The following is a 21,694-nucleotide window of genomic DNA, read 5'->3' as shown; positions in this document are numbered from 1 at the left end:
CCATGGTTCCTTTTTGATATTACAGGACAAAACCTGGATGCTAGGTGTGCTCATCGCTTGGGGTATCTTTGCTTCTAGGCCCTGTTGGCCTAGGAAATGTATTCAAGTACACATACGTGCACCTGTGTGTGTGTGTGTGTGTGTGTGTGTGTGTGTGTGTGTCCATGTATATGCTCACATACATATTTTAGAGATCATGAGTTCACACTGATAAGTCCAGTTTCAGTCCATTCTTACAGGTTCTTCCTTGCCTCTCCCCATTATACATTTGTATCTCTTTTTCATAGTAAGAATTCTGTCTCCCAACAACATTACTGCATTTCCTAATTTCCCTAGTCCTGTAATGCATCTGAAATGTTTCCCTTGCTTTGCCTATACTACTATAAAACCAAACTATAAAAAAATTTATGATATATTTATTGTCTCCCCATGTTAATTTAATTTCATCTTTGAATATATAGAGTATTAATATGTTTTCAAAACTATTAGAGTATTAATATGTTTTCAAAACTATATAGAGTATTAATATGTTTTCAAAAACTAAAAGTCAAAACTGTACAAAAAATATATTCAGAAGTGTCACTTCCTCTCAATTCCCACCCACTTCACTCTCCCCTCTCCTTTTAGATATTAAACTTTCTTGTTTTCCAGCATATCCTTCCTGTGTTTCTTTTTTAGATAAGCAGATATATTTTAAAGACAAGCAGATATATTTTCTTATCTCCTTCTTATATAAAAGTTAACATACTATTAATATATGTATTCTTCAGCACTTTATTCACTTAACTGTATGCAAATGTATTTTCATAAAATTATCATTGCTTTTTGTTTGTTTGTTTTGTTTTGTTTTGCGGTACGCGGGCCTCTCACTGTTGTGGCCTCTCCCGTTGCGGAGCACAGGCTCCGGACGCGCAGGCTCAGCGGCCATGGCTCACGGGCCCAGCTGCTCTGCAGCATGTGGGACCTTCCCGGACCAGGGCACGAACCCGCGTCCCCTGCATTGGCAGGCGGACTGTCAACCACTGCGCCACCAGGGAAGCCCCTGTTTGTTTGTTTTTAAATGTGTGTCTCTTACCTCCCATTCTAAAACTTAAATTTCTTCAAGGCTGACTCTGTGCTTTATCAGTTCTTAAAATCCCAGCTGGTTTTAATTAATTAAATTAATTAATTAATTAAATTAATCCCAGGGGGATTAATTTCTTGGTAGCTAAACCTGAATCATTTGCCAACCCTTGGAGTCAGAGGATGAAAGTAACCCCATCCAAACCACATGAACTGAGAAAAATCTAGAACTTACTACCAAAAGAAAGGAGATATATATGCCAACTAGGTAAAAACAGTAGATATCTCTCAATGCTATAGGGAACATCTGGGTGCACTAATCCAAATAAGATACCACCCCTGTTCTGTAATAATGTAGTTTATTTAGGAGATAACACATAGTTAATTCCAGTGTATTTTGGTAAGTACTAAGTTGAAGGTGTACTTAGGGGACTGTGGACGTACAGAAAAGGGTTGTTGAAGTGCCCAATCTCCTGGGATGCCTTTGAAAGTTACTTGGAGCAGACAGTGTTTGGGTGGAGGATTGAAAAAAAATTGAGTTGCCTTGATTTAGGGGAAAAAAAAATGGAAATGACACTTTGGACTAAGGGAATACCATGAATAAAGAACAGGCATATTACAGGTCATTATTACCAGATCATAAAGTGGGAAGTGGTAAGAGATGAAGCTAGAGAAGTAGGTAGAGTAGGTCATGGGCATTTTTTAGATCATGTCAAAGAGCATGATCTAGTGGATGGAGAGCCATTGAAGAAAAGCAGAGTGATCAGCTATGGGCTTAGATAGATCACTGGTACCATTATGGAAGATGGATTTAAGAGGAGCCATATCAGAAGCAGGGAGACCAATCAGAGTGCTCTTGCCATAGAGTAGATTTGAACTTAAATGGTGGTAATAGAGAGGAAGAGCAAAGTGGAGAAATACGTAGGGTAAAATCAGACTATCTTGGTGATTGGAAAGGAAGAATCTAGGATGGCTCGTGTATTTGGGCTTGGATGACTGGTATATGGTGGTTCTTCTAAAGCTCAAGGGAATAAGAGAGGATGAAAAATTTAGGGACAGGGAGAGAAAGATGATGAATTTAAATTTTGCACATGTTATATGTGAGACAGATGCCTATAGAATATCCTGATGCGTATGTCCAGAAGGGAGTTGGAATATGTTGTTTTCAGAAGTTAGTGCTGGAAATAAGGATTCAGGAGTCAGCAGCAGGTAGGGAATAGTTAAAATTACTGAAATAGGATCGATGGAGAGGGGAGGGAGTAGGGTGAGATAAGTAGAGAGCCAAGGCTGCTATTTGGGACTAAGAAGGGGTATGGGGGACTTCCTAGAGTGATGGGAAAGTTCTGTATCCTGATCTGGGTCACAGTTACACAGGCATATACACATGTAACCTGTCATGCTTTGAAGATTTGCACACTTTACTGTGTGTAAGCTACACCTCAGCTTAAAAAAAGCCAAAGGATTAGAGGGAATGTGTGGTCACAAATGTTAAGTGTTGTAAGGAGATCTAGTAAGTTAAGTACTGAAAAGCTAGATGGTATGTTTGTTTGGGTGAGAACAAGAACACTGACTTCCATGATGCTAAAATGTTCCTGGTGGGTGCACAGTAATCTTGGTGAGCTGAATCGAATTGCTGATGGACTGTACAGTCATCCCTTGATATCCTCAGAGGTATCCTGGTTCCAAGGCCCCCTGTTGATACCAAAATTGAGGGATGCTCAAGTCCCTGATATAAAATGGTGTGGTATTTGCATATAACCTACATACATCCTCTGGTATATGTTAAATCACCTTTTGATTGCTTATAATACCTAATACAGTGTAAATGCTGTGCAAATAGTTGTACATACAATGTAAATGCTATTTAAGTTGCCAGCACTTGGCAAATTTAGGTTTTGCTTTTTGGAACTTTTTGGATTTTTTTTTTTTTTCCGAATATTTTCAAACTGTGGTTGGTTGAATCTGAAGATGTGCAAGCTGTGTAGATGGAGGGCCAACTATAATCTTTTTCTTATTTAGGCAAGAAATACAGCCTGTGAATGGATCAGGACATCTCTGGCCAAACCATTAGAAGAGAAGGAAGAAGGAAAAAAACAGTTGGAAGCAGAAAAAATTGAGCAAATCAATAACAATTCAATAGAGGTAATGAAAACAACTAAGGCTTTTTTTTTTTCAATGTGGTATCGCAATTAGGGATGTAAGCACCTATTTTGTTGTACTGCTATCCATAATTTCTACCTTGTGATCCAAGATCGCAACATCTTAGTTCTAGACTATAGGATGCAAGGAGTGAAGAAAAAGAGACAAAGGGTGCATGTATGTGGCGTCATGAGAAGGTTCCCAGAAGCTGCACATGACACTTTTTATTCAAATCTTTTGGCTAAAACTTAGTCACATGGTCACACCTGACTTCAGGGGAGCCTCTGTTTTTATAGCTATGAGCCCAGTTATAAAATTATATAGCTACTATGGAAGAAAAGGAGGTTTATTGAAGGGCAGCTATTAGTCTCTGTTGCTTTCAAGATATTGTATACTTCAGTATGGGAGAAGCAGGGTGGTGTCATTTCCTCTTGTATTAAAAAAAACAATGCTCTGTGTTGTTATGCTTTGTTTTGTTTTTCTGTCCAGGATATCCATGCATTTGCAATCAGGAGCCTAGCAGAACTGACTGCCTGCTCAATTGAACTGTTTCACAAAACAGCGGCTCTGGTTCTGCATGGCAGGAAGCAGGAAGTAACAGCCATAGAAAGGAGCAGAGCCCTTTCCCAGTAAGTGTAATGAGTATCCCTCTAAATGATACAGTTTGCTGAAAGAGCTTTCTCAGTTTCTTTCCAAAGTTTTAGAAACTTTCCTCTCAGTAAGATGCTGTTCACATTGCACCATTCACATCTTAGAGGTTTGTTCATTTTGGGTTTTAGTTAATAAGTAGCCAAGGGTGTTGTTTATTTTCATTGAGCCATAAATCTATATTATAAATCTGCCCTTTTTTATTAACCAACTCATACTCGGAAAACTAGTTTTTTTTTTTCAGATCACTGACCTTAATTGAAGTAGAATTTTGCATAAGTGAAAACAGAAAATAGTTCTAATAACCTCAGTTCTTAATAACAGTTGTTGGTTATTGAGTGCTAATTATATGCCAGGTGCCATGCTAAGGGATTTATGTGTTTCATTTCTAATCTTTAAAAACAACCCTCAAGATAAATAATCAGTCCAGCTTTAAAAATGAGGAAACACAAACATAAGAGAAGTTAAGTAAATTATGCCCCGGTTGTGCAGACTGGGATTTAAACCCAGGTCTATCTAAGTTTCAAACCGTATTTTTCCAGTATATTGCTGGTTTTGAACAAAAATTTGAAAAATGATAGAATGTAGGTAGTCACAGGAGGAAAAAAACCCCTACTGTTTTCTAAATAAATCTCCTAATTAAATAATGAGAATTTTCATTGGAGGAAAAAACATGATGTTATCTCGGACATTGATGTTCTCTCGGCCATTTCTTCACCTACGGTTTCACTGCCCCTCTACAACATCCCGTAAGGAGGGGCCTTTGATGTTCTCTCAGCCATTTCTTCACCTACGGTTTCACTGCCCCTCTACAACATCCCGTAAGGAGGGGCCTAGTTTTGTCTTAAACATCCTTAGGATGAGGGATTCACAATTCCAAAGCAGACTATTCTTTGGAAAACTAGCTATTTCCACTGCATGGAATGCTCTTCCAGTCATGGCTCTTTCCTTCACTGAATTTCCTTTACTTCTTAGAGGGTCCTTTTTCACCACCCTATCTAATACTATCTTCTACCATTTTCTCATTCTTTTTTTCTTTTCTCTAACTCTAATTCACTATTACATTGATCAGTTTAACCTCCTCAAGGGTAGGATTTTTATTTTGTTTTTTAATTTATTTTTTAATAAAAAAAAGTCTTATAAAATTTTTGAAGGTTACCTTCCATTCACAGTTATTACAAAATATTGGTTATATTCCCCATGTTGTTATTACAAAATATTGGCTATATTCCCCATCCTTGAGCTTGCTTGTCTTACACCCAGTAGTTTGTACCTCTCACTTCCCCACCCCTATATTGCCCCTCCCTCCCTCTCCCCACTGGTAACCACTAGTTTGTTCTCCATATCTGTGAGTCTGCTTCTTTTTTGGTATACTCACTAGTTTGTTGTATTTTTTTAGATTCCTCATATAAGTGATTTCATACAGTATTTGTCTTTCTCTGTCTGACTTATTTCACTTAGCATAAATGCCCTCCAAGTCCGTCCATGTTGCTGCAGATGGCAAAATTTCGTTCTCTTTTATGGCTGAGTAGTATTCCATTGTGTATATATACCACATTTTCTTTATCCATTCATCTGTTGATGGACACTTAGGTTACTTCCATATCTTGGCGATTGTGAATAATGCTGCTGTGAACATTGGAGTGCATGTATCTTTTCAAATTAGTGTTTTTGTTTTTTTGATATATACCCAGGAGTGGAATTCCTGGGTCATATGGTAGTTCTATTTTTAGTTTTTTGAGAAACCTCCATACTACTTTTCACAATGGCTGCACCAATTTACATTCCCACCAACAGTGTACAAGCGTTCCCTTTTTTCCATATCCTCACCAACATTTGTTATTTGTGTTCTTTTTGTTGATAGCCATTCTGACAGGTGTGAGATGATATCTCGTGTGGTTTTTTGTTTGTTTTTTAAATTTTTATTGGTGTATAGTTGATTTACAATGTTGTGCTAGTTTCAGCTGTACAGCAAAGTAAATCAGTTGTACATATACATACATCCATTCTTTTTTTTGGAGATTATTTTCCCATGTAGGCTATTGCAGAGTATTGAGTAGAGTTTCCTGTGCTATACAGCAGATTATTATTAGTTATCTATTTTATATATAGTAGTGTGTATTCACCAGTCCCAACCTCCCAGTTTATCGCTTCACCCCCACCACCCCCCCGCTCCACATCCCCTGGTAGCCATAAGTTTGTTTTCTACATCCATGACTCTACTTCTGTTTTGTAAATAAGTTCATTTTTACTCTTTTTTTTTAAGATTCCACATATAAGCAATATTATATGATATTTGTCATTCTGTGTCTGACTTACTTCACTCAGTATGACGATCTGTAGGTCCATCCATGTTGCTGCCTCATGTGGCTTTGATTTGCATTTCCCTGTTACATTTTCGAATTCTTTACTTGCTTTCATATCACCATCTAGTACATATTATATATATAAATATATGTATACTTTTGTGTGTGTATAAATGTATACATATATAACTATAAACATATACAAACATCCATCTCTTTCTATATTTATAGTATCCCTGTCAATCAGCAAGTAAGTTAGTATTCATGAAAACTGGTGCTTTGCTTGTTTACTAATATATCCCCAGTGCTCAGAAGTACCTGGTACATAGAAGCCTTTCAGTAAGTATTTGTCGAATGAATGAATAAATATTTAATTTAACTATATTTCTAAATGGAATGTAGGATCTTTTAAGTACGACCTTGTCTCCTTAAAATGTATCTTAGTTATTTCCTTTGATTTAATTTGAAAGCATAGTATTTTCTAGAGAATTTTGTAGAAAAGTATTTCTCTAAGGACTGAACCTTCTCCTCCTATAACATGGGTCCCCATATATGTAGTTGAACATATATGGGGACCTAGGACCTGTTGGAACATATATGGGGACCTAGGACCTGTTTCTCCTTTTTTCCCTTCTTTCCTAGGATGACAGTTGTGTTGTGTAAAGAGTTGTCCTCTCTGTCTAAAGAGTTCACCACCTGCCTAACAACTGCTGGGGTAAGAATTCATGATTTTTATTGGGCTAATGTCTGTTTTGTTTTATTTTTAGAACAGGTTTATTAAGATATAGTTTACATATCATAAAATTTTTCCCATTTAAGTGTACGTTTCAATGGTTTTTAATATATTTACAGAGCCATGCAACAGTCACCAAAATCTAATTTTAGATCGTTTTCATCATCTCCCAGAAAACCTCATACCATTGGCAGTCACTTACCATTCCCTTCCCCTCCACATTCTTCTAGCCTTAAGCAACACTAATCTACTTTCTGTCTATAGATTTGCCTATTCTGGGCATCTAATATAAATGGGATCATACAATATTATGGTATTTTGTGTCTGTTTTCTTTCACTTAGCATAATGTTTTTGACGTTCATCCACATTGTATCAGTATTTCCTTTTATTACCTAATAACATTCTATCATATGGATATATACCACATTTATCTATTCATCAATTGATAGACATTTGGATTGTTTACTCTTCTTGGTTGTAATGAATAATGTTACTATGAGCATGCATGTATGTTTTTATTTCTCTTGGGTGGATAGCTAGGAGTGGAATTTCTGGGTCATATGGGTAATATGGACCATTAAGGAACTGTCAGACTGTTTTCCAAAGTAGTTGCACCATTTTACACCCCTGCCAGCAATGTATGAGAGTTCCAATTTCTCCACATCCTTGTTGACACTTGCTATTGTCTGGTTTTGTGTTTTTGTTTTTGTTTTTTAAACTTTTACCAGACCTAGTAGGTATGAAGTGTTATCTCATTATGGGTTTTATTTGCATTTCCCTGATGGCTGATGATGTTGAGCATCTTTTCACATGCTTGTTAGCCATTTGTATGTCTTCTATAGAGAAGTGTCTTTTCCAGTCCTTTGCCTATTTTTAAATTGGGTTGTCTTTTTATTATTATTTTATAAATTTGGTTTTTTATTTTATAATTTATTCTGATTTTAATTATTTGTCTTTTTATTATTTACTATTTATTATTGAGTTATAGAAGTTCTTTATTTTCTCTGGATACAAGTTCCTTACCAGATATATGGTATGCACATATTTTCTCCCAGTCCATGGGCAGTCCTTTCACTTTCTTGATAGTGAATAGTGATAGAGTCCAACTTGTCAATATTCTCTTTTATCACTTGTTCTTTTGGTATTGTATCTAAAGAATCATTGCCTCACCCAAGATCATGAGGATTTATTCATGTTTTTTTCTAAGAGTCTTATGTTGCAGCTCTTATGTTTACATCTATTATATATTTTGAGTTAATTTTTGTGTATGGTGTGAGGTAGGGACCCAACATTTTTTTTTTCATGTGGCTATCCAGTTGTCCCAGCACCATTTGTTGAAAAGTTTCTCCTTGTTGAATTGTCTTGGCCCTTTTTGTCTAAAATCAATGGACCATAGTCATAGGGATTTGTTTCTGGGCTCTTATTTCAGTTCCATTGATCTGTGGTATCCTATGCCAGTGCCATACTGTCTTGATTTCTGTAGCTTTGTAGTAAGTTTTGAAATCAAGAAGTGTAAGTCTTCCAACTTTCTTCTTCTTTTTCAAGATTTTTTTGTCTATTGGGGGCCCTATGCATTTCCATATGAATTTTAGGATCAGTTTGTCTATGTCTAACTGAATTTTGCAACTCGTTGTTCTTTTTTATACAGTCTTCAGTATATTTTGTGCTGCTCGCTCTCAAGACCTGTACTGAGAATGTAGACCTTGATAAGATAAAAATCCCAAAGTTGGATTCTAGTTTAAAGGGGCAGCGCCTTACTTAGACTATGGCAACTCTCATATTTTGCAGTTGCCAACCAGTAGGAGAGTTGTAATTAAAGCTAAAGTTTTTTTGTTTTGTTTTAAGGAATTGTAAAAATTTACTGAAGGTGTGTGAACTATGGAAGATGATTCAGACATCAGTAATCATGAATTGGCATAAAATCAAGGGCATTTGAAATGGACAGATAAAAATCACTTTGTAGTACACCAAACACATACATACAGAGAACAGATAGGTGGTTGCCAGAGGCAAAGGTGGGGGCTGGGTGAAATGGGTGAAGGAGATCAAAAGGTACAAACTTCCAGTTATAAAATAAATAACGTACAGCATGTACAGCATTGGGGATGTCATGTATGTCATGATACCTATAGTTAATAATACTGTATTGCATATTTGAAAGTTGCTAAGACAGTAGATCTTAAAAGTTGTCATCACGAGAAAAAAAATTACTTCACTGTGTATAGTGATGGATGTTGACTGGTCTTATTATCATCATTTTGCCATGTATGCAGATAGTAAATCATTAGTTTGTACATATGCAATTAGTATAGTGTTGTATGTCAGTTATACCTCAATTAAAAAAAATCAGCTCGTAGTTAAGGGTATAAGGGTCAGTGTGGCAGCAAAGTTATTCTGGGCCCTTAAATTTATTTTAGTTAAGAGCATGGCCCAAATTAATTCTTCTCACTTTGAGTTTAGATTTTTCCTATAAGGGATAATTCTGTGATATAGTTTCTCTTTTCCTCTTAGTATTTTCTTTAAAAGAGCTTCTGGGTTTCCTGAAGTTAATCTTCTGAGGCTAAAGTTTTCCATGTGTTTCATAAAGATGCTTTAACCCAGCAAGTCAACTCTAAGGTGCTAACACATGCAAGTATTAAATTTGCATTATTTGTCTCCACATTTTCCAAACAGCCCATCTTAAAAACGAGTTGAGTATTTTGAGCGCATGTTTCATATCTGTATATTTTGTTTTAAAATTTTTCTAAAGTTTTTGTGGTCAAATATACCATTTCTATCTCCCTTCCAAAATGAATATACTTTTTAAAGTTAGTAAAAACTACAAAGGCAGGGCTTCCCTGGTGGCACAGTGGTTGAGAGTCTGCCTGCCAATGCAGGGGACACGGGTTTGTGCCCCGGTCCAGGAAGATCCCACATGCCGCGGAGCGGCTGGGCCCGTGAGCCATGGCTGCTGAGCCTGCGCGTCCAGAGCCTGTGCTCCGCAATGGGAGAGGCCACAACAGTGAGAGGCCCGCGTACCGAAAAACAAAAACAAACAAAAAAAAAACTACAAAGGCATACACTCTCAATTTGGATAGAAGGAAATTTAAAGCCCTTCTTGAGTCTGATCCAGACTTTGTCTATGCTTATATTTATATTTGGGTATGTGTGGGTGTGTTTCAAAGTGGAGTCATACTTTATTTATTTTTGAATTTTTGAATTCTATTTAATGTATTTTTTTATACAGCAGGTTCTTATTAGTTATCCATTTTATACATATTAGTGTATACACGTCAATCCCAATCTCCCAGTTCATCACACCACCACCACCACCGCCCACATCTTTCCCCCCTTGGTGTCCATACATTTGTTGTCTACATCTGTGTCTCAGTTTCTGCCCTACAAACCGGTTCATCTGTACCATTTTTCTAGGTTCCACATATATGCATTAATATACGATATTTGTTTTTCTCTTCCTGACTTACTTCACTCTGTATGACAGTCTCTAGATTCATCCACGTCTCTACAAATGACCCAATTTCGTTCCTTTTTATGGCTGAGTATTATTCCATTGTATATATATATACCACATCTTCTTTATCCATTTGTCTGTCGATGGGCATTTAGGTTGCTTCCATGACCTGGCTATTGTAAATAGTGCTGCAATGAACATTGGGGTGCATGACTCTTTTTGAATTATGGTTTTCCTGGGTATATGCCCAGTAGCGGGATTGCTGGGTCATATGGTAATTCTATTTTTAGTTTTTTAACGAACCTCCATCCTGTTCTGCATAGTGGCTGTATCAATTTACATTCCCACCAACAGTGCAAGAGGGTTCCCTTTTCTCCACACCCTCTAGCATTTGTTGTTTGTAGATTTTCTGATGATGCCCATTCTGACTGGTGTGAGGTGATACGTCATTGTAGTTTTGATTTGAATTTCTCTAATAATCAGTGATATTGAGCAACTTTTCATGTGCTTCTTTGCTATCTGTATATCTTCTTTGGAGAAATGTATATTTAGGTCTTCCCCATTTTTGGATTGGGTTTTTTTTTTTTTTTAATATTGACCTACATGAGCTGTTTATATATTTGGGAGATTAATCCTTTGTCCATTGATTCATTTGCAAATATTTTCTCCCATTCTGAGGGCTGTCTTTTCGTCTTGTTTGTAGTTTTCTTTGCAAAAGCTTTTAAGTTTCATTAGGTCCCATTTGTTTATTTTTGTTTTTATTTCCATTACTCTAGGAGGTGGATCAAAAAGGATCTTGCTGTGATTTATGTCAAAGAGTGTTCTTCCTATGTTTTCCTCTAAGAGTTTTATAGTGTCTGGTCTTACATTTAGGTCTCTAATCCATTTTGACTTTATTTTTATGTATGGTGTTTAAGGAGTGTTCTAATTTCATTCTTTAACATGTAGCTGTCCAGTTTTCCCACCACCACTTACTGAAGAGACTGTCTTTTCTCCATTGTATATCCTTGCCTCCTTTGTCATAGATTAGTTGACCATAGGTGCATGGGTTTATCTCTGGGCTTTCTATCCTGTTACATTGATCTATATTTCTGTTTTTGTGTCAGTACCATATAGTCTTGATTACTGTAGCTTTGTAGTATAGTCTGAAGTCAGGGAGTCTGATTCCCCCAGCTCTGATTTTTTTCCCTCAAGAGTGCTTTGGCTATTCGGGGTCTTTTGTGTCTCCATACAAATTTTAAGATTTTTTGTTCTACTTCTGTAAAAAATGCCATTGCTAATTTGATAAGGATTGCACTGAATCAGTAAATTGTTTTGGGTAGTATAGGCATTTTCACAATATTGATTCTTCCAGTCCAAGAACATGGTATATCTCTCCATCTGTTTGTATCATCTTTAATTTCTTACATCAGTGTCTTATAGTTTTCTGCATACAGGTCTTTTGTCTCCCTAGGTAGGTTTATTCCTAGGTATTTTATTCTTTCTGTTGCAGTGGTAAATGGGAGTGTTTCCTTAATTTTCTTTCAGATTTTTCATCATTAGTGTATAGAAATGCAAGAGATTTCTGTGCATTAATTTTGTATCCTGCAACTTTACCAAATTGATTGATTAGCTCTAATAGTTTTCTGGTGGCATCTTTAGGATTCTCTATGTATAGTATCACGTCATCTGCAAACAGTGACAGTTTTACTTCTTCTTTTCCAATTTGTATTCCTTTTATTTCTTTTTCTTCTCTGACTGCTGTGGCTAGGACTTCCAAAACTATGTTGAATAATAGTGGTGAGTGTGGACATTCTTGTCTTGTTCCTGATCTTAGAGGAAATGCTTTCAGTTTTTCACCATTGATGATGATGTTTGCTGTTGGTTTGTCATATATGGCCTTTATTATGTTGAGGTAGGTTCTCTCTATGCCCGCTTTCTGGAGAGCTTTTGTCATAAATGGGTGTTGAATTTTGTGAAAAGCTTTTTCTACATCTATTGAGATGATCATATGGTTTTTATTCTTCAGTTTGTTAATATAGTGTATTGCATTGATCTGTTCGCATATACTGAAGAATCCTTGCATCCCTGGGATAAATCCCACTTGATCATGGTGTATGATATTTTTAATATGTTGTTAGTTTCTGTTTACTAGTACTTTGTTGAGGATTTTTGCATCTATATTCATCAGTGATATTGGTCTGTAATTTTCTTGTTTTGTAGTATCTTTGTCTGGTTTTGGTATCAGGGTGATGGTGGCCTCATAGAATGAGTTTGGGAGTGTTCCTTCCTCTGCAATTTTTTGAGAAGGAATTTGGAATTTGAGGAATTTGAGAAGGAATAGGTTGAGAAGGATGGGTGGTAGCTCTTCTCTAAATGTTTGATAGAATTCACCTGTGAAGCCATCTGGTCCTGGATTTTTGTTTGTTGGAAGATTTTTAATCACACTTTCAATTTCATTACTTGTGATTGGTCTGTTCATATTTTCTATTTCCTCCTGGTTCAGTCTTGGAAGGTTATACCTTTCTAAGAATTTGTCCATTTCTTCCAGGTTGTCCATTTTATTGGCATGGAGTTGCTTGTAGTAGTCTCTTAGGGTGCTTTGTATTTCTGCGGTGTCTGTTGTAACTTCTCCTTTTTCATTTCTAAGTTTACTGATTTGAGTCCTCTCCCTCTCTTTCTTGATGAGTCTGGCTAATATTTATCAATTTTGTTTATCTTCTCAAAGAACCAGCTTTTAGTTTTATTGATCTTTGCTATTGTTTTCTTTGTTTCTATTTCATTTATTTCTACTCTGATCTTTATGATTTCTTTCCTTCTGTTAACTTTGGGTTTTGTTTGTTCTTCTTTCTCTAGTTCATTTAGGTGTAAGGTTAGATTATTTACTTAAGATTTTTCTTGTTTCTTGAGGCTTGTATTGTTGTAAACTTCCCTCTTAGAACTACTTTTGCTGCTTGCTATATAGGTTTTGGATTGTCATGTTTGCATTGTCACTTGTCTCTAGGTATTTTTTGATTTCTCCAGTGATCTCTTGGGTATTTAGTAATGTATTGTTCAGCCTCCATGTGTTTGTGTTTTTTACGTTTTTTCCCTGTAATTGATTTCTAATCTCATAGCATTGTGGTCAGAAAAGATGCTTGATATGATTTAAATTTTCTTAAATTTACTGAGGCTTGATTTCTGACCCAAGATGTGATCTATCCTGGAGAATGTTCTGTGCGTACTTGAGAAGAAAGTGTAATCTGCTGTTTTAGGAATGAATGTCCTATAAATATCAATTAAATCTATTTGGTTTCTTGTATCATTTAAAGCTTGTGTTTCCTTATTAATTTTCTGTTTGGATGATCTGTCCATTGGTGTAAGTGAGGTGTTAAAAGTCCCCCACTATTACTGTGTTACTGTTGATTTCCTCTTTTATAGCTGTTAGAAGTTGCCTTATGTATTGAGGTGCTCCTATGTTGGGTGCATATATATTTATAATTGTTATATCTTCTTCTTGAATTGATCCCTTGATCATTATGTAGTGTCCTTCCTTGTCTCTTGTAACATTCTTTATTTTAAAGTCTATTTTATCTGATATGAATATCGCTACTCCAGCTTTCTTTTGATTTCCATTTGCATGGAATATCTTTTTCCATCCCCTCAATTTCAGTCTGTATGTGTCCCTAGGTCTGAAGTGGGTCTCTTGTAGACAGCATATACATGGGTTTTGTTTTTGTATCCATTCAGCGAGCCTGTGTCTTTTGGTTGGAGCATTTAATCCATTCACACATTTAAGGTAATTATCGATATGTATGTTCCTATTACCATTTTCTTAATTGTTTTGGGTTTGTTTTTGTAGGTCCTTTTCTTCTCTTGTGTTTCCCACTTAGAGAAGTTCCTTTAGCATTTGTTGCAGAGCTGGTTTGATGGTGCTGAATTCTCTTAGCTTTTGCTTGTCTGTTCAGCTTTTGATTTCTCCATCGAATCTGAATGAGATCTTTGCTGGGTAGAGTAATCTTGGTTGTACGTTCTTCCCTTTCATCACTTTCAATATCTCATGCCACCTTCTGGCTTGTAGAGTTTCTGCTGAGAAATCAGCTGTTAACCTTATGGGAGTTCCCTTGTGTGTTATTTGTCATTTTTCCCTTGCTGCTTTCAATAATTTTTCTTTGTCTTTATTTTTTGCCCATTTGATTACTATGTGTCTCGGCATGTTTCTTCTTGGATTTATCCTGTATGGGACTCTCTGCACTTCCTGGACTTGGGTGGCTATTTCTTTTCCCATGTTAGGGAAGTTTTCAACTATAATCTCTTAAAATATTTTCTTGGGTCCTTTCTCTCTCTCTTCTCCTTCTGGGACCCCTATAATGTGAGTGTTGTTGCTTTTAATGTTGTCCCAGAGGTCTCTTAGGCTGTCTTCATTCCTTTTCATTCTTTTTTCTTTATTCTGTTCCACAGCAGTGAATTCCACCATTCTGTCTTCCTGGTCACTTATTCGTTCTTCTGCCTCAGTTATTCTGCTATTGATTCCTTCTAGTGTATTTTTCATTTGTTATTATATTGTTCACCTCTGTTTGTTCTTTAATTCTTCTAGGTCTTTGTTAAACATTTCTTGCATCTTCTGTATCTTTGCCTCCATTCTTTTTCTGAGGTCCTGGATCATCTTCACTATCATTTTTCTGAATGTTTTTTTCTGGAAGGTTGCCTATCTCCACTTCATTTAGTTGTTTTTCTGGGGTTTTATCTTGTTCCTTCATCTGGTACATAGCCCTCTGACTTTTCATCTTTTCTATCTTTCTGTGAATGTGGTTTTTGCTCCACAGGCTGCAGGATGGTAGTTCTTCTTGCTTCTGCTGTCTGCCCTCTGGTGGATGAGGCTATCTAAGAGGCCTGTGCAAGTTTCCTCATGGGAGGGACTGGTGGTGGGTAGAGCTGGCTGTTGCTCTGGTGGGCAGAGCTCAGTAAAACTTTCATCCGCTTGTCTGCTGATGGGTGGGGCTGGGTTCCCTCCCTGTTGGTTGTTTGGCCTGAGGCGACCCAACACTGGAGCCTACCCGGGCTCTTTGGTGGGGCTAATGGCGGGTTCTGGGAGGGCTCACGCCAAGGAGTACTTCCCAGAACTTCTGCTGCCAGTGTCTTTGTCCTCACAGTGAGACACAGCCACCCCCGTCTCTGCAGGAGACCCTCCAACACTAGCAGGTAGGTCTGGTTCAGTCTCCCCTGGGGTCACTGCTCCTTCCCCTGGGTCCTGATGCACACACTACTTTGTGTCTGCCCTCCAGGAGTGGAGTCTCTGTTTCCCCCAGTTCTGTCGAAGTCCTGCAGTCAAATCCTGCTAACCTTCAATGTGTGATTCTCTAGGAATTCCTCTTCCCATTGCCGGACTCCCAGGTTGGGAAGCCCGACGTGGGGCTCAGAACCTTCACTCCAGTGGGTGGACTTCTGTGGTTACATGTTCTCTGGTTTGTGAGTCACCCACCCAGCAGTTATGGGATTTGATTTTATTGTGATGTGCCGCTCCTACCATCTCATTGTGGCTTCTCCTTCGTCTTTGGATGTAAGGTATCTTTTTTGGTGAGCTCCAGTGTCTTCCTGTCGATGATTGTTCAGCAGTTAGTTGTGATTCCGGTGCTCTCGCAGGAGGGAGTGAGAGCATGTCCTTCTACTCCGCCATCTTGAACCAATCATCATATTTTACCTATTGTTTTTTAATGTGCTATGCTCGCTTAACACATTATCCTTTGTTCTAGGTCAAGGAAAAGGCAGACGTCCTTAATCCGTTAATCACTGCAGTATTTCTAGAGGTTAGTAGTACTAATTGTTTTTTAAGTCTCTAACTTCTAGGGCATTATGTATTAATAACTCTTTAAGTTTTCATTTTTTGTTTTTTTCACTAGTTTAGCGTGTTGATGCAGATATGACCAAAATGGTGTATATTTTATCATATTTCCTGTTCATTAATTATAAACCATAAAGATGAAGGTGCCAGGTAAAGTGCAGTGGAAGAAGCGGTAGGCTGTCATTACTTAGTACTACCCCTTTGTAATTAATGGACGGTTCTCATTAATGAAACATCTTCTGGAGACTAGCTAGTAAACATGATGCGCTGAAAATTACAAATAGGCTAGCACTGCTCCTTAAAGGAGTAAGGTTTATGCAGAGGAGATTAGTTACAAAACAAAACAAAAGAAAACAAAACATTTTGTCATTTTCTTGCGCAGAAATTTGCTTTATTATGTCAAAAAGCTACCTGTGTTTACATAATCCGTGTCAGTTCATTAGATTTAAGAAGGTAGGTGGTTTAAGTCCATGGATGGATTATATCGCTGCCATGTATGATGCTTTCTGGATTCCATGATTTAAGAACTCTATCTTAGGACTTCCTTGGTGGCACAGTGGTTAAGAATCCACCTGCCAATGCAGGGGACACAGGTCTGAGCCCTGGTCCAATGCAGGGGACGTGGGTTCGAGCCCTGGTCCGGGAAGCAGAGCAACTAATAAGCCTGTGCACCACAATTACTGAGCTGTGCTCTAGAGCCCGCGAACCACAACTACTAAGCCTGTGTGCTGCAACTACTGAAGCCTGCATGCCTAGAACCCATGTTACACAACAAGAAAAGCCACCGCAATGAGAAGCCCGCACACCGCAATGAAGAGTAGCCTCTGCTCGCCGCAACTAGAGAAAGCCCGCATGCAGCAATGAAGACCCAACGCAGCCAAAAATAAATAAATAAATAAATAAATAAATTTATATTGATAAAAAGAGAAAACCACAGAAGGCAGAAAAAGTGAAAGATAAAAAAAAAACGAACTATCTTGTAAATTAATTGTGCAGAAATTTAGATGTTTGATGATTTGTTTAAAACATATTTATCTAAGTCTGAGGGGAGAAAATATATTTGATAATCAGTTAGGTTTTAAATATGAATTGAAAAAAATTTTTTGCCACCAGAGTGTTACTTCTTTAGTTTTAGATTCTTTTAAAATTACCGATGAAGAAATGCCTTTCATTCCTTAACTGCATAGTTTTCCTTTAATAGTCAGGGAAATTATTCTGATCACTTAAGCAATTTAAAAAAAAATAAGTGTGTGATTTAGTAGATGGCAGAGTGGTAGAGATGAAAGAAGTTTGCAAACCAGGAGCCCAGTCCTGTCCTAGGTCTCCCCTGATTCGCACTATGACCATGGACCAGGGGTTTACCTTCTTGGCAATCTTGTTGTCTTTATATACAAAATAAGAGATTTAACTAGATGTGCTGTGAGGTCTCTTTTGGCTGCAAAACTTGGTATCAAACGTCACACTGAAGTTTAAACAGGGGTTCTTGCCATTGATAAATCAAAACAAGGTAAGCTCACTTGATATGGTTACCCTTTTGTTATTCTGAGTTGGTTGTTCTTGCTTACAGATTTGAAACACTCTTGTCCTTGAAATTATACATTTTTATTTTAAGGTAATGAACTCTTATGCTTCTGGAAAGTCAGAACTTGTCAGATATAAATGAAGTCTGGCAAACTCTGAGCATAATGATTCTAAGTTTTTCATATGTCTCTTGTAGTAGACAGAAACATATCTGTACTTTATCATCTTTAAAAGCAGTATTCCTTCTTTATCTTTGTGAGCACCTGTCGCATGTTCACTGATTACGTTGAGTCCATGGAAGAAGAACAATCACAATGGACTAGAAATCCTATTGATGTAGGATTCATAGCCTTCTGAAATCCTCTTTGAGTAATTGACTAAAATGCTGTGATAGGATCTACCCATTCAATCAAGGAATAAATAAGCTTTGAATGCCGTATTTGAGCAAGATGCCAAAGAATGGCTATCATTCTAATGGGCAAGTTGGACAAAAATGGTGACATTGTTTTTTGGTGCTGTCATATCATTTTAAGAGCTAGATCAAAACAAACACACAAACAAAAAAAAAAAAGAGCTAGATTATTCTTTCCCCTATAAGTTTAGTGAAATGGTTAAGTATGTAATCTTATTTGCCAGGCTACAGATATAGTTAGATTGTAAAAATTAATTTGTTTTTTTTGTTGTCTTATAATATATTTTCTCTTTTAAGTGACTGCAGTATTTTCTTTTTCTTATTTTTCAATCCTTATCCTTATAGGCATCAAACAGTGCTTCCTACATTCAGGATGCCTTTCAGCTACTTCTACCTGTGCTGGAGATCTCTCTTATTGAGAACAAGACTGAATTACCAGAGGCATGAGCTACAGGTCCAGAGGCCTTTGTCAGGACACTGAAGAACAGAGAAGATTCTAGCTGAGACTTGTGATGGCCAACAAATGCCACTCTTTTCTGGGTACCCCTGGAGAAGTGAGGGAGAAAGGTTATTTTAATATATAAAAATCCAGGCAGAAGAGCATGTTTAAGGAAGTTTGTTGCCTTCAGTGCTTGGTTGAAGTATTCAGGTCCTCACACTGCTCTTCCCAGTTGTTATAATTAATAAATTATTTGAAAAGAAGTTTTATACAAAGTTAAAAAATAATAGCTCATAAGGTTAAGGGGACACTCAGGCAAAAATATTGGTCTTTCTTTGACAAGACGCAAAACACTAAAAATTTTGCAGTGGCTGTAATTTTGCAGTCCATGGATGTAATTGGTTGTTAAGCAAGAGGAAAAGGAATTCAGTATTCTGGACTTCATGTGCTTGATCTGTTAATGCCATTTTCTTTCTCCTCTCTATAATAAAATCTATGGCTTTAAGAAAACCGAGTATATATAAACTCTGTAATGATTACCCTTTATTACATGAATTCTTAGAATTGGTTAGAAAGTTTCATCTCCTCTTTAATTCTCAGTAGATATTTGGCATTGAAGAGAAGCTTATAGAATATACTTAGAGCCACATGAATGGACTATAGCAAGGTGCCCTTTGGCTTCAAATTGCTTTCCCACTGCAAGATGACAAGCTTCAAGTTGTAGTTGACCCCCCTTTACGGGATTCATGACCAATAAATGCAATTTAGAGAAACAGTTTCATGTTTGCAGATATTCTGAGTCTCCAGGATGTTTTTCATGCATACCCGATATGCAGGATAAATTCTGTAATAGCCAACTCCAAAGGAGTGTTGAAGCTCTTTCAATGATGGGGATTTTGTTGTTTGAATATTGAAGTGGACTGTAGAGTCCCATAGAAATGATGTTTATGTATAACAGGATTAAGACAGTTTATTTTTCCTCATTCTTTTTTGTTTCTTTTAATGTATTCTTTAGCATGTTTATAAATATAACTTTTATCTTTCATACCTTAAGCCTTCTTTTGCTTTGTTCAACAATCTAAAAGACTTATAGGTTATCTTCTTCCTGAAAGCTATTTTGGTATCCACTCTTTTAAAAAAAAATTCTCCAACTTTGTGGGTTTTAATGATTCAGGTAACTTTTGTGAGCTCTGCCCCTTATCTTTTAAAACCTTTAAATAAAATATAATAATCGTGTCAGTTGATCCTTTTATTTACTTTTGCAAATGTGAGCCCTGATATCTTCTCAGACCACAGAAATAGCAAAGCGAACCTATAACAGGTTGATATCAAGACTATTTCTGTGTGATCACCTTATGTGGGGTAGGGGGCAGTTTGTTAGCAAGGAGGAAAATAAGTAGATTTGGACTAAAAAGATACACCAACATCCCTAAAATGTTACTCTGCTTATATTCTGTTCTAACATGATGAGAAAAGGTTTTGAATATTTCTTTTTATAGAAACATTTAACCCTTCCCAAAGTGAGCAATTCTGTAATTTCAGAAAAACAGTTGTGTTGTGGTAAGTAAAGCTGGTGTCCCCAGCCCTAATTTGTGCCTCAGGCCCAGTTGCTGTGTCTGAACCTGGATCCCTGAGGGTGGTATTTCTTGAGTAAGGTTTAGAAACTGGCCACACTACCTACTACCTGTTCAGATTCTCATATAAGGGCAGTTTGCAGTTTTTACTCTTTGATCTGGAAACGCATCTAAGGTTTTTCTTTTAAGAAGAGGGGTATAGATGTGGGGGATAGAACAGTGACTTTTTATGCCTGTCCAGATTGCAGCCCTCAGTTTCACCTGTTTTAGATTAGACCTTACAAAAGGCCATTGTGAGTCACTGTCTCTTCTTTCTCTCTCATCCCTGTCATCAGGTTTGCCCACCCACTCACATGTGTTTTAGTGGATTTAGGAGACCACCAATGAAATGATGAAAGGACCAATGAATTCTGAGTAACAGTTACCTACTTTTCACCTAGAATATAATGAAAAAGAATGAAAGTTCTTTGATTCAGTAGAGTAAGGGAAGTAAGAGCATAAACATTCATTGATAGGTGGAATAGGTAGATTCAGGGGACTCATTGGAACCTGTTGGATTATGGTGATGGTTTTTGGATGGTGCATGCTTCATTATTCCATTTGGGGTGAGTACATGATGTAGTTTCTTGATGATACCTACTCTTCTGGTGCTACTTCCTTTAAATTTTTTGGTACCTAAGATTTACTGCTGTGTCATAGTATGTGCTACCTCCCCTTCCCAATTCACTTAACACCTTGATAGGTTAAATGTTCAGGTTTTACTGGATTAAATGTTTCTCTTCCTACTGTTGGGATCTTTAAAGCCTATGATTAAAAGAGACTTTATTAATTTGATCTAAAAGAAATAGAAATTTCCATGAACTAATTCTTGTTCCTTTTTCCTTTATACAGTACCTTGGAAACATGTTAAGGACAAGCTATTTTTTCCTTACTTAATTTTGATAGGTGGTTCTTTTTTTTTTTTTAAGGTTAGACACGTAGATTGACAGGTCTCTGAAATGTGAATTTGTAATTCATATGGGTGGCATTACCACAAATCTGAAATCAGGACTGATGCGCAGATGTAAATTTTCCAGTCCTACAATCAGGAAACAAGATTTTGTGGGTTCCTCTGCTTGAATGAGGACCCTCTCTTTTGAATTTGTTTTTATATAAAGACCTATTTCAGGGAGAGATGTTTTATAAGTAGTTGCTATTGATGCCATCAGTTGAGAAATAGACATTTTTCTACACTTTTAGATGTTTTCCGAATTTAAAGGCGAGTATACTCTTCAGGTTGGAAAAACCCAGATAAAATTGTACCCACAGTGGGCTCTCAGTAAGCATAATATTTCTTCATAAATGTCAAAGGTTGAAATCGCTTATTATGTCTTTGCAATGTGAAGTTCATTTTCATAAATGATTTAGAATGAAGCATTTGTGAAATGAGGAAGTTCTAAAAATAACAAACCTCTTAATTAATATGTCATCGAGTTCTCTGGCTAATACATGAGGAGAATTTGGAAAACTCGCCCATTAGTGTCACTTTTCAACTGCAACCTGTTCCTCACGTACCAACCAGTCACTCGTTCCTCCTTGTTTTACTTGTGACCCTTGTTATTACATCCT

The 21,694-nt window shown here is 36.9% G+C and overlaps 1 protein-coding gene across 2 annotated transcripts in view; it reads left to right on the top strand.

Annotated features, from left to right (window-relative positions):
- The window catches only part of FAM114A2 (family with sequence similarity 114 member A2), a 36,213-nt gene extending 16,465 nt beyond the window's left edge, over positions 1–19,748 (top strand). For both annotated transcript variants that reach the window (XM_067732353.1, XM_067732354.1), the window contains exons 10-14: positions 3,082–3,204; positions 3,691–3,830; positions 6,798–6,870; positions 16,052–16,105; positions 18,419–19,748. In XM_067732353.1, coding sequence (XP_067588454.1) covers positions 3,082–3,204; positions 3,691–3,830; positions 6,798–6,870; positions 16,052–16,105; positions 18,419–18,520 — 492 coding nt within the window. In that variant the 3' untranslated portion in view covers positions 18,521–19,748. The remainder of the gene's footprint in view (positions 1–3,081; positions 3,205–3,690; positions 3,831–6,797; positions 6,871–16,051; positions 16,106–18,418) is intronic.
- Positions 19,749–21,694: the final 1,946 nt, after the last annotated feature.

The sequence above is a fragment of the Pseudorca crassidens genome, chromosome 3, assembly GCF_039906515.1.
Source record: "Pseudorca crassidens isolate mPseCra1 chromosome 3, mPseCra1.hap1, whole genome shotgun sequence".
In the NCBI taxonomy this organism is placed as follows: domain Eukaryota; kingdom Metazoa; phylum Chordata; class Mammalia; order Artiodactyla; family Delphinidae; genus Pseudorca; species Pseudorca crassidens.
This window is presented reverse-complemented; position numbering and strand designations above follow the sequence as displayed.